The sequence below is a fragment of the Heloderma suspectum genome, chromosome 1 (genome assembly GCF_057233095.1).
Source record: "Heloderma suspectum isolate Gila_16-S chromosome 1, 16-S_ref, whole genome shotgun sequence".
Taxonomy (NCBI): domain Eukaryota; kingdom Metazoa; phylum Chordata; class Lepidosauria; order Squamata; family Helodermatidae; genus Heloderma; species Heloderma suspectum.
Genome location: NC_139458.1, coordinates 279,584,159 through 279,606,938, shown reverse-complemented (window position 1 = coordinate 279,606,938; position 22,780 = coordinate 279,584,159). Strand labels below are relative to the sequence as shown.

The following is a 22,780-nucleotide window of genomic DNA, read 5'->3' as shown; positions in this document are numbered from 1 at the left end:
CTTCAAGGGTGAGATAATTTTAGTGCTCAGGCTAACTTATTATGCAATTAATCTGGTATATATTATTAAGTGTTAGAGCAACTCTTTATACCTCAAGACACGATCTGATGCCTGGTTTGATTTGGATGCATCACAGCTCTGATGCTTCTCTTGAGCTTTAGCCAGTTTCTCTGCTGCAGCAATAGGACATCCCGAGAGGCTGCAATTACAGAAAGAAAACGTAATTGTCGTGTCCTAAATAGCTTCATAGAGCCCTTCTTAGTAAGCATAAGAAAAAAGCTTGTTGGGAAAAAAATATAGCTATCCCTTGATGCTCTGCATTACTCTTCTAGGATGCACAACTCTGCCTTTAAAGACACAGGGCTGACATCATAGAAAAAATGACTTCCTTTCCCACTGTATGTTGCAAGACTCTAGTTCTGATGAACTTGTGACCTACCAAGCCAAATACAGTATCACAGACACATATTGTGGGATGCCAGGTGCTTGAGCATAACTTTTTTTGCCATCAGTTTTGCAAAAACGAAGTTTAATGAGCTGTTGATTAGCCACCACGAATTGCTGATGAGCTGCGTTCAGCTTGATAGGTCACAAGTTACAGGTTAGTTTAGTGTTCTTGTGAATATGCAGGAGAACACTGCTGCCAGGCATACAGAATGCAAATCTGAAAATCTAGGATGCATTACTCTTGACAGAATTGCCAACAATCCTGCCAAATGTAGTGTCTGCTTTAGAAAACTTTGTCATTAAAAGGGCTACGCTGATTGTTTAATGGCAATGCTGTATGGGTCAAATTATGCATGTTAACATATTATGCAATTGTTGGGGGGGGTGTTTTGTTTTGTTTTTAAAATAAGGCTGTAGTCCTAAGACTCCTTACTTGAAAATAAGCATTACTTAATTCAGTAGGACTTACTCCTGGTAATACTCCCAGTAAATTATTTATTTATTTATTTATTGCATTTATACCCCGCCTTTCTCCCTCTCGCAAGGAACTCAAGGCGGCTTACATTATCCTCCTCCTCACCGTTGTATCCTCACAACAACAACCCTGTGAGGTAGGTTGGCCTGAGAGTCTGTGACTGGCCCAAAGTCACCCAGTGAGCTTCCATGGCCAAGTGGGGACTAGAACCCGGATCTCCCGGCTCCCAGTCCGTCACTCTCACCACTACACTACACTGGCTACTATGGTTAGAACTGACCTGCAAACCAGGTTGTGCAATTATAATTCAGAACAGAATTTGCTCTAGAAGAAAAAAGATATTACTTGCTCCTAAATGGATGGAAACTGCCTTGGAAAGAACCCAGGCATAAGAATACAGTAGATATGGAACTAGCAGATAATGGCAAATTTGCTGGGAAAAGTTTATGGGAAAATAAACATACTGAAAATACCACATATCAACACTAGGACTGGGTGAAGAAAAAGTGGTTCTTTTGAACATAGCTTGTGGTATGCTTATCTGACCTCAAAATTTCTACAACAAAAATTAGATTAGAGAACATTACCATTAGTCATCAAGAGGCTACAAGAAAATCAGGATCCTGATTCCATTTTTAGAACTTCTTTTGTGATTTGTTATATTAAGGATACTCTTAGATGGGTGAGCTGGGAGTTCCACCCATCCACCAGTCGTTTATCCCATGTTTTTTCTTTTCTCCCTCCACCTTTTGATCCTATCTGGTTTGTTTGTGTGCCTGCTGCTAAATGTGGGTATGTGATTATATGTGTTGGCCTGGGATGGAAAATTATATCATATATAATTATGTATGGATATGTGCTGGGGGAAGGGGAGGGTTAAAGGGTTGTCTTTCTTTATGTTGCAGTTTGAAGAAACTTAAATAAAATTTAAACAAAAACAACAAAAAACTTTTATTAAGGCAAAAGAGAAATCAGTACACTCCATGGTAGAGCTCTTAGTGGGACTTCACTCTACATCTTCCCAAGGCCCAGGAAGTCATTCACATTTCTATAGGGCCGGAGGCAGGGGAACTCTGAACCCAAGAAAATAGTGGCATGTCAACTACCGTTCGTTCCCTCATTCAGTCATCCTGCATGCCTTTCAGCAAGACAATACTATTGATAGCCAGTATCTCTCCTTCTCAAAGTAGGTCTCTTTTGGGAAGAAGGGCAGAGGTGACTGAAGGGAGAATCAAATAATACAAAACAAAAAAAGGGAGCTCCAGACAACATTCCTTCATGTCTCAAAAACCACTGATCTGAGATTTGAAGTTCTAATAATCCTTCAGCTTCTGTAGGTTGTGAAAAAGACATAACTTTAAATCCTCTATGCTTTCCCCAGTGATATCATCAAACCCATGACCATTCAACAGAGTAAATCCTTTTATAGTTTCATATAGCTTCTCTTCCTCAACCTGTTTTTCCTTCTTCTTTGTCTAGAAAACTATCACATGATCTTCAAAGTGAAATTATTAATTTTGTAGTGATTTTAAAAGAAGAAATAACCCTTTAGGGCTTAATTAATTAATTAATTTGTTTCTTCTGCGGTATTGAATGGGACTGCTTCAGAAAGCCATTTTGCCTTTTTCTGTAGGATTTTAAGATCATTGGAAATAATTCCAGTGTTTTACTCCTTTATGCTTTAGAACTTAACTATCTGGATATTTCCATTTCTACAAACATTGTTCTTTAGAATCCACAGCACTTCATCTACAATAAAGAGTAGTAGGCTAACAGGATGTAAAGGAACTCTGTCCTGGTTCTGAATAGGTATGCTATCTTTTACTATCCTCAGGGCTGCCATTTTAGGTTTCAGTAGTGCAGCAAAGAGATTTCAGTAGAGGGGGGATCAAGAGTCATAGCAAGGTTAAGAGACCTATTCTTCAATATATTTAAGTGCAAATTGTGAAGCAGCGAAGCATTTTAAGACCATTTGCTGTAGATACTTTTTTTTTTTTTTACCTCAAGCAACTAGAAATACAGGTGAGGAATACAGAAATACAGGTGAGAAATAATCACCTGTATCCTGAAATATTGGGGGAAGCATGTTTTGCTCCTCCCGCCACGAAATGACACTACTGATTGCCTGCTAAAAGAATATAAACTTTCAATGTATACAATTTTGGCTTAGGAAATACAAAGGTAAGCAAACGGTGATAAGCTTTGAAACTTAGCTTATTACTTGAATTAATTGTGTCCCAAAGTTTATCCTCTCATACAATATGCCATCAAACTAAACACATCAGTTAATCTGTTCAGTTAAATAAAGGCCCAAAGCATTTATACACACACGCGCATGCAAGCGCACACACACACGCAGAGTTTCAGAAGTGTTGCAGGTGTGAAATGGTATCTGCCTACAGGATAACTCAATGAGCATGTTCTTACCTTCTGTGAGAATTCCTGTTGCTATTTACGTGGCCCCGGCCTGTGCAGCCTGGTGTAGGACACTTAAGTACGTTTTCATGCATGGCAAGAACTTGACAAGGAGAAGTAAAGGAAACAGCAGAGTGTGGAAACAACAAGAAGAAAAAAGATTTCAAGTCCCAGTTTGTAGGAAGCCATTTTAGTACAAAGCAAGATTAATTAATGATCAGCATTCCTGAAGATAGACATGTGACAGATATAGCCAATAAAGCCTGGTGAGGGAAAGAGGTGTTGTAGCACTATACGTGTTAACATAGGATGAAGTTAATACATTAAGAGTTATGGAGGGAAGGGAATCTAACAATTAATGTGTCTCTGGTGTGACAGTGAAGCAAGAGGCTGCATACATAAGCACTGAGCAAAAGCACTGAACAGCACAGTGGTAAGTTGGAGGTTGGAAGCAGTTTTAATATGCATATATGCAAGAATAAATTGATTTATGTACACAGAATAGGCATTCAGAATCTGGAGTCAGTATAGCATAAATGGATGCGAATTCTGAGGCACTGAATTCACCTCAGTGCAATCAATGGAGGCCATGAGATCTGAAACCTGGAAACATGGAAGTTGGTTCTGAGGCCCACAACTGCCTTGGTTACACAGGACTGTTGCTTGTTAAAGTTCAATGGCAGTTACAGTCATGTTTACATGTACAGTCATGTAAAAATATTATTTTTAAATCTACAGCTCTTGTAATGGGTCAAAAAGGGAAAACAAAGAGAAATAAAGAATGTGAGCACATTTTAAAGGTAATAGGTTGGCGGAGTGATAAATTACGAATATAAGGAGCCAATAGGTCTGGTTTATACAGACAGGGTTGTCATTCTCCACCACCAAGCAAGCATTGGGGAGGGGCTGCAATTTAGTAATGGGAGTGTGGGGTTACTTTGCATTAGTATCTCCGCTATTTCCAGATAAGGGATTTGAAATATCAAGGATCCCATCCTGTAGATCTCAAAATCTGTGGATTCAAGACCACATGACAGTACAGGGCTAAAGGGACCTTTGGACTGACTCAGAAGGTGTATGTATACTTTATAAAAGAAACTTTTATGGGCTAAACTATTGATTTTTTTCAGTGTACAGAGAAATTAGGCTGTAACCAATTTATGTGCATGTGTGTGACATGAAAAAATGTTTTGAATCCATATCACCATTATATAATGGCTAACAAAAAATTATGCTACATTTTAAAGGAACTGATCTTGAAATGTTTAATGCTTATACAAAAGCCAAGGACATCAGGAAGAGAACCTGTACATATTGATTTAAAGAATAGACACAACCACCATCATTCATCACCATCACCACACCACTAGCAGTGTACTAAAGATGTGAAAGCTTCACTCTGGAATTCCTGCTATTCAAAGCTGTTCTTGAAACATGCTTTACAAGCCCAGCACTGCAGGAGTCAGGGGGGAAAAAAAGAGAGAGATGATCTCACCTTTTTCACTTTTGTCACTACTGAACATGCAAACTGTTTAAAGCTATATTCTTCTTTGATCGGCAACATTTCCTAAATGCTTTATGTTTACCGTTTACAGGTGGGGGAGAGATAAACCACTTCGAGTAACTGAGTAAACATTTGCATTTGAGAAAATTATAGGCCTTGCTAAACTGGAAATTGAATTCCTTTGATCAGCTAAATTCACACACCATCTGAGAAGTGGTGTTGTTTCCTCAAAGGGATTTCCCCTTCTATGATCTTTATTCTAAAAGTGACACAATGCTGTACAAATCAGACAATACTTTGAAGCCCTCACAACGCTGAACTCTAGTCTGAGTAAGTGCTTTAGGGGCTAGAGTCAAAGTGTCCCATGCTCTCACTATATGTATATCCATTCAGTGCTACACAGTGATGACATTTCTCAGTGAACGGGAAGAGGATGAATTGGCTTACTCTCTTGACGTCCATTGAGGAATACCCTGATATATTTACCCCCAATCATGTCATGAATGATAAAACATCTATGGTGGGGGGCAGCGAAACTAATGTGGTGATGCTATATCACATGGTAGGTACTTGTAGATATAATGACAGCATAGGGGAGTATGTGTCAGTGGGACACTGTTTTCACCACATTCATTATGGGTATAACATGTACCCCAGATTTTAGAAAGCCATCATCCTGCAATAATTGGAATCCATATTTTTGTAATGGTTTCAACTAATGTTAAAGCTCTGCACAAAATCAGAGAATTAGGGCACAATCCTATGCTTCACGCCTAGCATCAGGGGTTGGCGTGGGTGGGCAGGTGCTGAGGCCCTAGAAGCTTGGAAGGATCCATCCTTGCCCCAGCTGCCATCCTCCTTCTCGCCCACCTGGCCAGCCCCGCTAACCAAAAGAAGTGCCATGGCTGAGCTTGCAGCCAGGCCTCACAGCACCCCATTTCAAAAGAATATTTTTTAAAAACATACTTTTTGAGTAGCAATGATCTGAACCAATCAGACACTGCCTTTGTGGGGGACACAGCCAAAGAGGGCACAAGGCATATTTTTGTCACACTGATTGTTTCAGATCTCTGCTGCTCAAAATTAAGTCTAAAAAACCCACACTTTTTAAATTGCATACAGGACCTGCAGGAGGGGCCCACAGTAGCAGGAGGAGCCATTGTCCCCGTACCAGGTAAAAACCCCCTGCATGAGTGGTTGGTAACAGAGAGTGGGGCGGCAGGCGCGGGGCTGTGGTGGGTGGGTGGGTAAGGGCCACGGTGGGTGGTCGTTGTTGGCAGCAGCACTGAGTAGGCAGGTGGGAGTCTCCGACAGGTGAATGTGTTGGTATGTGGGTGAGGGGCAGGGGCAGTGGTGGTGGCCAGGTGGCTGGCAGGGAGCTTTGGTGGCTACCAGATGGGGCCTTTCGTAGCACTTTACTGAGGGCCAATTGGGCTCTGGTGCTGGCCCTGCTATGCATGTTTAGACAGAAAAACTCCTAACTCCCAGCATTCCCCAGCAAGCATGGATAATTGTGGGACTCTTTCTGTCTAAACATGCATAGGATTGCACCCTTAATCTGTTTAGTCTTAGTGTTCATGTGGACAGGGCTTCATAATCTAAGACAGTTATGGCAGCTGGGGCTTTTTCCTAACATTCTCCCTTTATCTCTTCAGCATTTTTGCACAAACATTCATGCCAAGTTGTACTAGTCCAAGTCAACCATATTTCTAAAGGCCAAATATTTTAATTAATTGCTCACAAATTTATATATATATAAATTTAAAATTGAATTCAACTGCAGATTTTCAAGCTGAAAGGAACATTTGCTCCTTTCTTTGGATAAGAGACCCTAACTTGTTTTTTCCCCCCCCTATTCAAGCAGTGTCTATAATTACTCAGAATTAAAAGCAGTACTGTTTTGCTTGGGGGGAAAACTGTTATATAGACAGAAAGCAACTTTTTAGAAATACCCTAATACTATCGGAATCAAAGAATACAGCTTTAAAACATCTTCCTTCAAGCATAAAGGTTAGTATAGATGTGAAAATGATGAAATAAAGAAAAAAATGTAAATATAACATAAGACAGGTTGCTAAATTGAGACATATCATACTAGAAAAATGGGAGGAAAAAGAAAGAAAGAAAGAAAAAAGCTTCTTAATGCATGCTAGAAAAATTTGTGTGGAGTTTTATCCCCAGTTTCCATGAAACAATGTGGACTTACTTTCTGGAGGGACCCTATCTTTGTGTGGGCATCCTGACAAACTGCGGTGATGGGGGTAAAGCCCCGTTACATGGCCAGTTCCATCACACCCAGGGGTAGGACATTTGCTCTCTTTCTTTTCTGTTCTTGAGGGATCTATAATTTACAACAAATGTGTCAAGTGAATGATGTTTTTCAGATTTCCAAATGGATGAAGGTTCATTTAATGAAATCAGTTACTCTTTGGAAAATGTTCTTAAAGAACACTGGAAGAAAACACATCTGCTACTGCTTAAACATTTTTATTTCTTGCTTCCTTCTTCTTCATAGGCTCCTATGATCACAGCCATTCCCATTCATGGAGGGTAAAGGATAGTAACTTTCTTCCAGCAAAGCAATACCAGTTTTGATTAATATACTTCTGTAAAGCATTAGCTATAGGGTAGAAGTTGGCTCTATTTTGTCTTTGTTTTAGCGCTATTTGCCTCATGTATTGAAGTCTATAGATTTACAGTGGGAGGAATTCAGAGTCCAGATGATAGTGGACCCAGCTCCTTGCCAAAATTCTTCAAAGATTCAATGCAAATTCATTCTTTTCCCATGTCATTCTGAAATTGACAACACTGTTTTCCCAAAAGTTTATGGAATATTATAACTTACACAAAAGGGTGTTTCTTTCCAATGAATATTTACTATAGCTAAAAAAAAAGTTAATACTTATTTTTAGTTTGGCATATGACAATCACATATTTATGCTTGAATATTCATAGCATTCAAACAAAGAGTTACGTTTTGCTATTTTCCTTTCATAACAGCCTATGGAAGTGATTTTTGTTCATTTAAGCATTTATTTTTTTTTTCCAAGAAAGCTGAATTACTGCTGAAATTCCTTTGGAATTAGAAGTGGAATCCCAGTGGCATATTGTTACGGGGTGGGAGTTGTGCTAACATACTCGTTGTCTTCCCATTTACACAATTGGTTATGCTGGGTTTACATCCCGAGAGCTAAATTCAACCTCTGATTTGTGTGCATATTCAAGGGAATTTATCAGAAGAGTAACAACATCCAGAATGATGGAGGAGGGAAGGATGGGAGGCCAAGATGAGTAGGAGTCATTATTCCTTGAAATTATTCCTTGCCCTACTCATCATCACCCTGCTTGTCCTCTTCCTCCTGCTCTATGTCAGCATCAGTGGGACTATAAGAGGCCTTGGTGCAGTACTGCAACAGCTCCAAGCTTTCCAGTGTCAGGGAAATTAACTTTGGATCTGGGAACAAGGGGAGGAAACTATATCCAAAATGGAGAGACAGACAGACAGCCTGTGGGTCCCCTCAAAGAGGAGGTCCTGCTTACTCTTCTTCTGGTTTTTCTCTCTCTCATAAGCACTGGAGAAGGAGACCAACTATGAATGCAGGTGTGGATGGAGGACTGTGGACAATTTCCAGCACCCCAAATGACAGAACACATGTTTTCCAGGGTCCCCTCTCCCTCCTGTGGTTAGGCCCATGTGAATCAGAGATTGAAGTCAGCTGAAAGAGAATCACCAATGCCTACCAAAGTCAGAGAGCCATGGCTTTATTCCCAGCTAAATGATTGTGTAAATATCAGAATTATCATCTCAGAATCATTGCACAAATTGTGTTGCAGCAAAGCCGTATGTGATACAGTACACTCAACAGGCAGCTGCAGCCATCCTACCTCCCTGAAAAAGCACCTACCTACATGTTTGTTAAATGCGCACTTTACATTTTTAAAACTATGTTTTACACCTAAAAACCATTATGTATGAAACTGGTCTCAGGTGTGCAGAGAAACATAGTAACATTTGAATAATTCAGGATAGTCAATGAGGGTAGTTATCTCACAGTAACTACTCTGAGGAAACAGACTGAGTTTGGTTGTATGAAGAAGCTCCAGGTCAGCACATCATACTTTACATAGTTGAAGTATTTTGAAGTAGAACTAATTTATATCCAGGTATCAAACAAATACATGCAATGTAGTGTGTAATGTTCTGGCTCATATAAAATTAAAACGTTGACCATTCTCAAGCATTCTATAAAATTCATCCTACTTACAGCAATTAAAAAAATGTCTATCAGCACTATATATTTTAACCAGGTCTTGTGATTTCATGCTCCAGGTTGACATTAATTCCCTTCAGAATAATATTTTGTTACCCCATTTCCTCTGACATCATAGGTCTTAATTCAAATCAGACCTAATTTGAGAGTTCAAAATTCTGACAGATTTAAGACGTTCACCTTTTAGTATGTAAAACACAGATGAAACTAACAGATTATATTCCCGTATCGTGGTTATTAATTATTTCTAACTATCAATACATTGCAAACTGATCTACAACACAGAGCCAATGCATAGGATGCCCTGGGCATGTGGCTTCTGCTATCTTTTTGAGCATGGATTTGCTGCCAGCTCCCAGGAGTGAAATGAGAGGATATGGAGAGTTTTGTTTGTCATGACACTCAATGAGGGCTTAACAGTCCAGTTTTACACATGGCAACTGCTTCACATGACTTGCTCACCATGAGATGGAAGCCACTGCACATGCAAATTAAAGTGGCTACCATGTACCAATTTCATGTGCACTGGTTCTAGCTTTCCACACTTTGTGACAGAATACAGTGCACCAGCCATGTATGGAGTCCCACCACCAAGAGATCCATAAGCCTCCTGCTTCTGTTGCATGCCTAGAACTGCAAGTACAAGGAGGTTGTCAAGCATCTGGTAGGCAATAATACATGGCAAGGGAGGCTGCATTGGTCACAAGTTGTGTAGGTTTACTCTGATGGCTTCATTTCAAATATTTTAGCTTAAATAGGATGACAGTGCTTCCTGACAAGAGGACAACTAACTATATATGCACTTTTTGTGCTATATAATATTAACAGTGCATTTAATAAGACTCAAAACACTCTTATAGAACTACACAAATGCTAAAATGCCCCATATCAGTGACTATTTCTATTCACTTCGAGAAGGTGAGGCAGATCATTAAGCCCGAGAACACAGAAGAAATCAAGTGTCAGAGCTGGATATAGAACTCATTAATGCTTGTCTGCATGTCTCTGAGGTTACCTCTGACAGCCATAGCATTCATTTACATACATAAAGCTTTATACAACTCTTTGCAGAAAGCAAGGTATCATATTGTTGTCCAAAAAAAATTCAGTCAATAAAAACATTGTGTTTTGGTCATTGCTATTTCATGTGACAGTATTCAAGGGAGACAAGTTACAGATACTTAACCCCAAAGAACATAGATCTTTGGAGGATAGTTAATTAAGTAATGCATGGAGTAAATCCACCAACATCAATGGGTATTACTGAATCATTGCTAGCTATAGAACTGAACCCTATAGGATTGTATCTTAACTTGGAACTCAAATCTGCCTACTCATACGAACTAAGCTTGAACTGAGGCTTAGATCAACAATGTGAGCCAATCAGAAATGCAAGGCAGAATATTTTTGTTTCTAGGTGACTATATGGAGATTTACTACCAGTACATTGCTCTGGTCAGTAAATAAATGGAAATAGTCTGATCTATGTTTGTGTAAAAAAAATATTGAAGGTGGGTTTGATACCGACACTTTCATCTTCAATTTAACATTATGAATGGTTATGTTCGCATGTCACATAATTAAGCTACAATTTGCCGGGAATGTGCAGAGTTCGTGAGATGCGTGCAAGCTGTTTCGGGTTTGAAAAACAATGTATGAACATCCTGTTTGTAGGTTGTTGTGTAAAGTGCAAACCCAGACACTCTGGGATGTTTATGGATTAAACAATCCAGAGTTAATCCTAAAACAAATCATAGGTGAACTCTGGGTCATTTAACCCATAAACAATGGGGCATTTGTAGATTGTTTCTCAAACTGAAAATGACTCATGAGCAGCTGGCAAATTGTGGGTTAATTAACCTATGATTTGCCACTGTGACATGCAGACCGGGTCATAGTCTGTTATATTTTCCTTGTACTACACAGAAAGCAGACGATCTTTCCCATATCTTCATACAATTGTCTAGTCATTACTACAATATTATCAGAACTGATGTAATTTCGCAGGGGGTGGGGGTGAGGGAGGCAAAGATATCCAGAGGCGTTCCAACATGGAATAAGCATATATCTAAAGAAAGGATGGCCTCTCTCATCGATTTTTGGAACCCATCAGAGCAGAGCTTGAAGCAGAATTATTGTTCATTCCTTTTGATTGTCCTATTTCCCTAGATTAAAATGAGAGTATATTCCCTGAGATGAATATCACTCATCTCCTCCAAGAGTTTCTGCATATTTGGGGGGTTATATATACTTGATGAAGAATGATATAAAAAGGATATACCTTTCATTCATTCTCTTTTTAAATCTATCTAGCAGAGCAAAGAATGTATGTGATTCTATTTTCTCCTGCTCTTCTAAAACAAGGAATGGATCTGGACCCTAAATCTGAGATTAATTTTTCCCAAATTTGGAGCTTCAGACCCAGGTATTGCTGTGGCCCCTATTAAATTCAGCATTCATCCTTATTTAAGTGCTAATATTTAAAGCTGTCAGAATTATCTTGGGTCTAGTTAAGTTTAAATTTTATAAATATATCTCAGTAAAATATGCGCATGACAAATTCAGATTTTTTACCCGAACTATTTATTCGCTGGTTCACACAGTACTTAAAAAAAGCTTATTTTTTATGAATTGTAATAGTAAAGATCATCAGTATTGAACTACATGTACATTACTTTTTTGAAGGTGTATGGACAAATATAATGTGTGAATCAGGCCAGCAGCAATTCCCATAACTGAGGCAAGTAGGTGAAAGTTCTCATTATACAATCATACAAAATGCTGCTGACTATATTCATGATTATCCTGTCCATACATTACACTTGTTCATACAAGTGTGTGCCAACAGTGATTTGCATGTACAGAACATGTACTGTGTGAAATGGCTCTGACCTATGGCAAAATCCTATTTATGTTTAGGCAGAAAGAAGTCCTACAACTCCCAGCGTTCCCCAGCCAGCATGGAATGCTGGGAGTTGTAGACTTTTTCTGTCTAAACATGCATAGGATTGCATCCTTAGTCAATATCTCAGATAGTGGTATAATACGGCATTGGTTAAAAATTAGAATGCAAGAAAGCCCCTACTTTTTGCCTTTAAAAAAAAAAATCTATGAGGGATCTTAGGGTCTTTTCTTTGCCTTACAAACTTTGCGTACGAAAAAAAATCTACTGTGCAGACGTATTGAAAATAATGTTTTAATCTCATAATTAAAATTTACAGCCCTGTTATCAAGTTCATAATATAAAAACACAGCAGAACAATTTAATTAAGTGATGTTATGGAAAGCCTAGCATCATCCATAACCATGTGTGTTGTTTACACCTCTCCTCAATAATGTAGATTTCTCAACTCCTATTAAAATTAATGGAAGTGGAAAGTGTTCTGCAACTCTTGGGGATATTAGACATTTTACACGAGTATACACTCATAAAAATACCATGTTTCTATTTACATGCTATATACCTATATCTACACGTAAAACAGCATTAGGGTAATTCTCAATGTTTAGTCTATCTTGGTTTTGTATATTGGATTATTGTTAAGGTAGCACCTTAACTATTTCCACAAAGGCATGAAACTAGTGAAGTGGAATGCATATAAGAAACAAATTGCTATTGATCTCAGCCCAGGACATAGCATGCCTTGCATAGCAAATGGTTTCCATTACTTTACTATTTAAGATAATTAATGTGCAGTCATTGCCCCTATCTTATGTTATCGGTCATCCTGATACTGTTCAATTTCGATCAAGCAACACTACATTTTACATGGGAGAAGTTTCATCAATAACCACCATTGGTGATAATTTTATAAATCAGGATGCCCCACACAGTCCAGTCTATAAAAATATGCAGTTTCCTGCTAATTGACTAACTGCCCCACACTCTCAACATTTAAGTCAATTCATGCAAGATGTTTTCCCCCTTAGTTTTCAAAGCATAACTTGAACCACCAAACATATTCAGCATTTCAGAATAATCTTTGCCTCTTATTGAGGCATGAACTCTTATTTCCTTTGTTTCTCCTAAAATTGTGTATTTTTGAACCTCAACACAAATGACATTACTTTGAAATATTCCATGTTTTGCAGGTTTTATAATTAGCTTTTTTATTTCAAGCAACACAATCATATGCATGATTTGTTAAGATTTATCCCATACTTCATCATAATACAACATACATTAGATAGAAATATTACCTTTACCATAATATGGCTTTTTGACATGGCCATCACCGGACTTAGACTTCCTGTCATCTCCAGAAAGCTGCCTTGGAGACTGCTCCTCATAGGATCTCATATTATCCCTCCTTCCAGCTTCCATTGCCATTTTTTCCCTCATGGCTTTTGCTCTCTCTGTTTCTAAAGCAATAGCTTTCTCAAGTAGCGTTAAGTTTCCCTTTGTCATATCAAACACCTCTTCAGACCTATCTGAAGCAACAGAGGTGGTATCATCATCTCTTTCATGACACCCGTCTTCTTTTGCACAGCTAGAAAAAGTTCTAGATCGTGGGCTCAACTGTTCTTCAAGCCTCATTAAGTTCATCATATCTGAATAATTCCTATCAGGTGTCCTTCCTTGGAAATCTTCTTCTTGCCTGGCATGTTGGCGAGAATTCATGTTTTGCTGTTGATTTCTTTCTTGTGGGTTTGTCTCACTGAGTTTCCTGGCCAAATCAAAGCACTGATTCCGCAAACATTCCAAGCTGCTGAGACACACCTCTTCATCACTCTCTTCCACCATTTTTTCTGTAAGCCCATTGTTCGTAGGCTTCCCCAGCATTCCATAGTTCATATTCCTATTTTCTTGCTGAGACATATTGTCTGCATAATTTCTGTCGTTAATATTTTCTGAAAGCACTACACCATGTCCTTGTGCTAACAATTTCAGCGAATCCACAGTTTCCCTAACAACGTCACTGTCTAAATCTAAACTCAGCTCACTCTTACGACCAACATTTTCATTTTTGTCGCTATCATCTTCCAGGCTATTAGATGTATTGCTATTCATTTCTGATTCTGTCCTGGCTCTGTATGCTGCATCCTCTGCAATTTTGCCAAGATTTAACAATGACTTGGCCACCAGTTCATCATAATTATCATACTCATCATTATTGTTATCGTCTTTTTCTGTGTCTTGCATTCGAGTATTGTGACAATTCATTTGATGGTCTTCTGCACAGAAAAAGAAAAGGAACAAAGAAAGAAAGAGAAATGGAAAAGAAAAGAAAAGAAAAAAGTGGCTAGAATTGGAACTGTTTTTGTACTACCATGGACAGAACACAAACGACCTGTCAATTATTCTTTAGCATACAGCAGCTCATAAGCACTAAGAAAATGCATGTTACTTTAAATTTAGACCCTAGAATTAAGAAAATGTATTGCTCTTAAGGATATTTTCATACCTTGGCTACAGAACATTAACTTTCTTTGCAAAACTCTTGATGAAGTATTACTCGTCATAGCAAACATACTTTCTTACAAATTTATTATTTAACAGTGTAATTTAAAATAGTTTGTAAACTTCTGTATTCACCTTTTCTTTTGATTATCTGTGCTATTTTATTTGTGTGAGTCCTTTGAATGGCTCCAGTCCTATTGTTCTAACACAGCAGATGGAACAGGAGCTAATACTATGGGACGGGGACACACACACACACACACACGTATCCAACAGGGCTGCTCCACCTCTACTAGTTATGTTGTATTCATGGTATCCACTGCTTGCACAACAGGAAAGTAGTGCTTCTTGAAGCAAGCCCAGAAACTAGTAGAAATTTTAGTTTCTGGAATTGGGCTGGTCAGTGGAGTTCCCTTCTGTGAGTTCTGTTGATCCACAAGAAATTAGCATTTTGGCTTTGTTTCTGATTCCTTTGGGAACCACTAGGTTCTCTTTTATGCAAGTGGGAGGTAGTGCTTGTGGGTGGGTAGTTTTTGATACTGTCCATTTACACACACACACACACATATCTATATCTATATCTATATCTATATCTATATCTATATCAAAAAAATTATTCATATAAGCACCCATGCACTTTGATTATATTGGGTTGAATCCAGACTTAGAGAAATCAGTGGGTCTTCTCTAAGTATGACCAAGTCTGACTCCAACCTATTGTTTGCATTACAATCACACTCTCCTGGAGGACATGGGGCTAGGTGGATGTTTCAAATAATTAGTTGGATGTTGGAGTTACATTACATATCTAAATATTTAATTTTAAAATACAACCATATAAAGACATACACGTGCATTCTAACCAATCATTTTAATTGTATGTCCAAATAGAGCAAGTAAATATATATATTTTCAGAGTTTTAAAAATCTGTCTTTTACAATGGTAGTATTTGCTAAATACCCACGAGTGCCTATAATCCTATGCCACATCACAGTAAGGTGAAATTTTGGTGATATTCCTGCTCATATAATGATTCCATAACAGATAGATTTAGTCTGTCATGCCTGTTAGAACTACTAAAAGACTTGTGGTAACATAAACATGGACTTCAGTCACATATTTTTAAACATGCCAACTCATAATTGTTATTAACAAACATAATCTGAGGTACTGTTTCTCTCCATTACACCTAGAGCATCTTTCATCTGTATAAAAGCTATTCCTCACCATTCCATCACACTCAATATCACCAAGAAACAACACCCAGGAGGAGGCTATGCAGGCTGAAGCAAGCTTGGTTCTCAGTTGCTGGAAGCATAAGGTGACAGGGGGCAACTTTACCCCCCCTTTCCCCTATGGTGTCCCCAGGTGCATCCCGTTACTTTCCCCAAATATGAGTGAGTGGCTGCTACTGACTTCCAGAGGGAAAAGTAGGGCACAACCCTTTTCCTTAGGAATATAATTGCGCTGCGGGCAAAATCTGACCTTCACCTGACACTAGTGGTTTAGGGTGCAATCCTATGCATGTTTACACAGAAAAAAGTCCTACAAATGTTTTTTATGACTGTTTCCTGTCTAAACATGCATAGGATTTCTCATTGACAGGAATCCCCCAAGACAGAGCAATGGGTGTGATGCACTTCACACCCAAAACAGCCCTTACAATGTAGAAGTCCTCCCTCTACATACATGCCATCTGTCATGACAATGGACATTTTTTACTATTCACTTTAATCGTACTTAGGAAGGAATCCCCCCCCCCCCCACACACACACACATGCACACACACCACCCTTTTTCTTTTTTAAAAAAGGCTATTCATCAGTTACAACTGGAACATCCTAACCAATTTCTCAATTGGTCTAAATCAAGAAATCAATAGAGCTATACTGGTTAATAAATACCAGCAGAAGTGCTAGTTCATCCATTTAATGGTATGAATGCAAATTTTTTTTTTTTTGCAATAGTTGAATACCTAGCATAACAATTTAAAATCTGTTACAGTTGGGGTTGGTGCTAAAAATGAGAGAATGGGGCAAGGAGATACAGAATGTGGAAGAGAGGGAGAGAACAGGAAAGAAAAAGAAGAAGAAATAGAGAATTTCAAATCATTCACAGTGCAATTTATTAGCCTTGGCTTATCTAAAGAAAAACAACAACTCCAAATCAATGGACAAAAGAACAAATCAAAATTGCAAATACAAAGCTAAACATTCAATACTCCACTCACATGGTAGCCTGTGTAGCAGTTAGTTTCAGGATTCTAGAATGATGGCAGGTAATATAAAAATAATTCATAATCTTGATCCTCTCACACAAACTATGCCCCATATGAAACTGGATTGTATATGTATTTCACAATTCTTTATAGCATGCATTATAAGTTTGGTTTATTTTTTTTTGTGTAATGAGGTTAATTAGAATTGTGGTGGTCCAAAGGCATGTTGAAACTATTGCATATTGTGCTGACTTTATCAGACTGTAAATCTTCCATAAAAGGTTGTGAGAATTGCTCTTTAAACTTTTGTGTTATAGTTTGCCTGTACAGAGGACTAGTGTATATAATTTTTAAAAAATGTTAAGCTTGATATGTTTGGTGGCGGCGGTAGGAGAACATAGGCATGAGGTATGCTAGAAGCGATTTAATATGAAAATCAAATATTCAGATGATAATTTGCCAAAATTAAAAGCTAAAGTCTTGAAATGGGTAAACTATTGAAAATAACAGAATGAAAAGGGATGCCACACACTCAGAGCAATCACTGCTTTCTGACATTTCCTCTTGCAGAGGTTGAACAAAAAGTTACAAGAAGAACTGCAGAAACAATTACAGGATTGTGAACTAGTACAAAATGAGATTTTTCCAGAAGCGTAACTAATGCCAGTTCAATGCCCTAATCCTGAGATGCCAATCAAGATGTGGAAACAGGTTTCAAGCTGCAGCTTGCATCCAGCCCCCAGGGCTGTACACATACAGAGTTGTATGTCAGAAATGTTATCATCACTGTCAGCTCTGACAGCATTGATATTTTCTTTTCAATCAGGGAGGAGCAGGCTTCCACCCCTTTGTGTGGATGACCCTTTCAATTAGGTCATTGTGCTTGTCCAAGTAAGGATTCTGAAGCACTTACACTGCAATGTCACTCAGCTCTGATAGCAGCCATCGCCTGGGGGGGGGCAGGGGAGGGGGAGAATGGGTAAAGTATATCCTTTCCCTCTGCCCCCATAACAGTTGATCAGTACACTCAGCTTGGACAGCACAATAATCTTGGGGGGTGCTCGATGAGGGCATCAAACTTTTGTGCAACCTTCCATTGCACTAGTGCTCCCCTACATTGCAGTCCATGTTTAATTTTAACAGCATGCTACTAATCTGCATGGGCAGATATGTTCCATTTTCATTCACACATATCAGAAGCTGCCATTTACCCAATGAATGCCTTGGGATTCATTAGAATGTTGTGGTTGGCTATATAATATATTTAAGGCCCATGTATGATGGTTACAAATGGGAAGACTATGCAACACTTTGCCTAGATACGGCCGTGAAAAACACACCCCAAGATATGAGTCACGTACTGTATGAGTGAAGACATGTAAATTCCTTTCTGAGTATTGGTGATGAAAGCTGGGTGAAAGCTGTAACTATAACATTGTTTACTCTGTTTGTTTGGTTCTATCCATTTCATCTCTCCTGCCCATTCAACCCTAAAGAGAGAGAGAAAACGGTGGAGGAGAAGAAAAGCATGAACTGTAAATCTTAAATGAGGGAAGCAGGGAAAAAATTATTTGAACCGAGCTTCAGTTCTCCTTTTCGTATTTTTCTTTAACTAGATTCCCTTGCTTAAACCAAAAAAAACAAAAAACAAAAATGCAGCCATATTTCTAGTAAACATGTATTATCTCTTTGTAGTCTCTATTTGTTTTATCCAGTAGAAGCCTCAGAATCAGGATGCTGAAACTTGAGGTGTCTCCATGGAACTATGTTGCCTGGCACAAGCATGGTGTCACCATAACGCATATCACATCAAAATATTTATCTCATTTTCATTAATCATTAATTAATGATTAATCATTAATTAATAATCATATTCATTTATCATCATATTCACAGATTATTCCACAGCTGTGAATTTCAAGGGCCCTGGTCTGAAGATATAATTTCTTGTATGGAAAAACTGTGTGGCTGTGAATTGTAACAAAAGACTGCATGGACAACAAAACACGAGAAAAGTCCCAACAAGAATTCATGCAATGCAGCGAAGTAGTAAGGAGCTTCTGTTGTAAGAAAAGAAAGACAGGCAGAAGCCATGCACAAAGAAGCCAGAGACTTGCCATTACAATGGTCTACATAGGTACAGATTTTCTGAAATGAATGCTGAATTCAGATATTACAATAAACCAGAATTCTAAATGACTCTGGCTAATTGTGAACAAGCCCACATGCTGGTGCATGCTGCTTGATCACTCCACGCAGGAGCCACTAAACAAACCAGAAACCTTCTGTCTGAGATTTGTTTATCATGATGTGTGAATTGGGAACTCTGGCTTGTCTCTCCGCAGACAAGCCAGAGTTATAAGCCAAGAACAAATATTGCTTATGCCTCTGGCTTGCCTGGGGAGAGAAAAGTAGTTTCCAGTTCATATGTCATGAACTGAGTTCCAGTTCATATGTCATGATAAACAAACCACGGACAAAAGGTCCATGGTTTGTTTGGCCACTCCCACTTGTGGGAGGAGCCAAGTGGGAGTGATTGAGCAGTGTGTACCAGTTTGCTGGCTCATTCACAATAAGCCAGAATTCTGGCTTATTGTGCCAGGTGAACGCAGCCACAGTCTTGCTGATACCATACTTGGTTTACTAAGTCTTGGAAATATTATTTCCATTGATATTTGCAACAATAAGAATTAGGAGAGAAAAAAAACTTTTATAGTTTTAAAATTGTAAGAAATTGTTGGCATTTTATAGATTAAAACAAATCACCATAACTATGTGATTTCCATTGATTTAAACTACTTCGTAAAATGAGGCCAACACCATTGAACAGTTCAAGGAACTTACCTCAGGAATACTCCTGGAAATTCTCTACTATCTATGAACAATGCCTAGCAGCAATCTAATGATTTATGGAATCTTCCTTGCATGTGTCTTATCTGGTTCCTACTAGATGTCAGAGCATTTAGTTCAATGAAATTACTGTGAATTTTCATATAGAACATATAGTTTTATTCTGAAAAGTGTCACTAGTCTTACTGAAATTCTTTTGGCTTCCTTTGCAATATCTCATATATTTCTCCTGAGAAGCTTACAAATGAAACTTGTTTGAGATTTCACATTGGCAAAATCTGCTGACAACCCCCTTTAAAATTTCACTAATTTTATTGAAACTTGTAAATCTTCATATCTTTCAGTTCAAGAGAATATGCAAAACTAAAGTTTTGCTTTTTGCAAAGACTTGTTGGTGACTAGTTAACACCATCAACTCTCTGTGGCATTGTATGACTGGACTGTATGAATATCTTTGGGTATCTCTAAAATAACAGATAACTTATTCTGGATACACTGAGGTGAATACTTTTCACAGTATTAGGAATAAAAAGGTAAAAAGGTAAAGGTGTCCCCAACCAGTCGTGTCCGACTCTAGGGTGCGGTGCTCATCCTCGTTTCTAAGCCGAAGAGCCAGCGCTGTCCGAAGACGCTTCCGTGGTCATGTGGCCGGCATGACTGAACACCGAGGTGCACGGAACGCTGTTACCTTTCCCACCGAGGCGGTACCTATTTATCTACTTGCAATTTCTTGCTTTCGAACTGCTAGGTTGGCAGGAGCTGGGACTGAAGACGGGAGCTCATTCCGTCACGCGGCACTCGGGTCTCGAACTGCTGACCTGCCGACCTTCCAGTCTGCAGTTCAGCGTCTTAACCACTAAGCCACCGCGGTCCCAGTATTAGGAATACTCCATGGCAACTGGATTGTGTGGAAAACCTACTGTTGAGATTAAAGGAAAGGTATAACAATACCTTTTACATTTAAACTTCAGTACCTCTGTTAAAAAGGCAAATGATACTTTGATCATCTGCGGCAGGGGTAGGCAACTTGTGGCCCTCCAGATGTTTTGACCTACAACTCACATTATCTCTCACCACTGGAATAGTGGTGGCATAGCCAGTGGTGAGGGATGATGGGAGCTGTAGGCCAAAACATCTGGAAGGCCACAAGCTGCCTACCCTGATCTATGGAGTTTCTGTTTTTAAACAATAAGTATCACATGGCAGAGGAGTACCTTCCAACAGGGGCTCAACCAACCTGTATTGCTGAATGCATAAAATGATCTAAAGGATACAATCCACAAACACTAAGTTAATACAAAAATAAAATCTTTTACAGCCCCTCTCATCCCAGAAATCTCAGAAATATAAATATGAATAGATCTCCACAACAACCCTGTGATTAAGTATTTATAGCTATATCTCAATAATATTTGGAGTGCTATCTCAGCTAACCTCAGAGCCAAACTACATGTTAAGAATAAGATAATCTTGTAGTTGAGGATTAGCTTTTTCTTTACTCTAATGCAAGCACACATGACCTTGATTTGGACTGGGACTGTCACGTACCACAGCCTTCCTCCTCGCACCACTGTTTGCTTCCTGAAATCCTTCCTTCGCACAGGGGGTTAAGAAAAGGCGGGGGGAAGCCTGCACTGGCACAGTGGGGATATCGAGAAGCAAATGGTGGGGAAGAGGATTAATCCTCCCCCACCTCCCGGTGTGCAGTGGTCCCACTCTGAATCAGGGCCATGTGTGCTCACACTAGAGTAAAGAAAAAGCTAACCCTCAGCTACATGGTTAGCGTAAGGCTATGCTTCTATGCTATGTCCCTTTACCACAGCTGAGGCATTGCTGTTCCACCACAGTCAGGTGGAATTTAAGGTGGTTTTACACAACACTTAATATAGTGCAATATTATCCACAATACCTCTTTCTTAGGCCAAGACCTTCTACAATGCTTACTCAGAAGAAGTAAATCCCATTCAGCAACCGTCCCCTATAGTGGCAGCTTGTAGCTTGCTTCTTGCAGCTTCTGCTTGTTTTAAGAATTCCTGTTCAGTGTGACAGTGGCATTATGGATTAACAGACTTTTAATTGGGCCTTAATTACTCAGTACCTGTTCCCCACAGGCTGTGGCTTGAATTACTAATACAGTATTTTTAAATAAAAAATTAGAACAAACTGTAAAGATCCACATCCACAACCCCCACCTCCAGACCAGAGCAGGGAACAGAAGCCAAATAATTCAGATGTAATTGAGAGGCTGTTAATCAGTAATGTTGCTACTGTACTGAACAAGATACAATAAGAGAGGCCAGAAGCTGTAAGAAAAAAGCTACTAATTAAAACCCCAGTAGTCTTGAAAACCGTAATAGCACTTTGCCAGTCCACACTGGACACATTGTTGCTGCAATTGTGTTTTATATGTTTAAAATCACCACAAATGGTGTCTGAAAAAAGATGGAAGGACTAAACAGAAATACTGGAATGTGATGGATCAGCAACGTTTAGGGCTCTCTGTAAAAAGTAAGTGAATAAAAGATGGGAATTCCAGACTAAATTGCTAGTGTGTAAGGAGGTCAAATCAGTCAATCCTAAAGGAAATCAACCCTGACTGCTCATTGGAAGGACAGATACTCAAACTGAAGCTCAAATATTTTGGCCACCTAATGTGAAGAGAAAACTCCCTGGAAAAGACCCTGATGCTGGGAAAGATTGAAGGCAAAAGGAGAAGGGGACGGCAGAGGATGAGATGGCTAGATAGCATCACCGATGCAATGAATATGAACCTGAGCACATTCCAGGAGAGAGCGGAGGACAGGAAGGCCTGGCGTGCTATGGTCCATGGGGTCATGAAGAGTCGAACACGACTTAACGACTGAACAGCAACAAACAACCAAAGCCAGATTTCAACATAACACTGATTAAATAGGAACAGATCACATTTTTCTGTTGCTTTTGCTATTTACTCTTAATCTAAGACATTCAACAGGTAGTTTCAGAGATTCAAAGGAAATATGCAACAATAACTTCTTATTGGCAGCTGCCATCATCCCCACAGCCACAGTTTTAACAGTTCAAAAAGCTTCTTTAATTTGAAGTGCATCTGGGTTGGTAGGAAATGGATCACATGATGGACTTTTCAAATTAGCATTTAAGCGCACAATCTTATGCATGTTTAGACAGACAAAGGTCCTACAACTCCCAGCATTCCAC

At 38.9% G+C, this 22,780-nt stretch overlaps 1 protein-coding gene across 1 annotated transcript in view; it reads right to left on the bottom strand.

Annotated features, from left to right (window-relative positions):
* The window catches only part of MYT1L (myelin transcription factor 1 like), a 302,732-nt gene that overhangs the window by 87,803 nt on the left and 192,149 nt on the right, over positions 1-22,780 (bottom strand). The window contains exons 7-10 of the mRNA XM_084830909.1: positions 13,313-14,287; positions 7,048-7,182; positions 3,350-3,440; positions 92-199 (exon numbers count right to left, since the gene is read on the bottom strand). Coding sequence (XP_084687035.1) covers positions 92-199; positions 3,350-3,440; positions 7,048-7,182; positions 13,313-14,287 — 1,309 coding nt within the window. The remainder of the gene's footprint in view (positions 1-91; positions 200-3,349; positions 3,441-7,047; positions 7,183-13,312; positions 14,288-22,780) is intronic.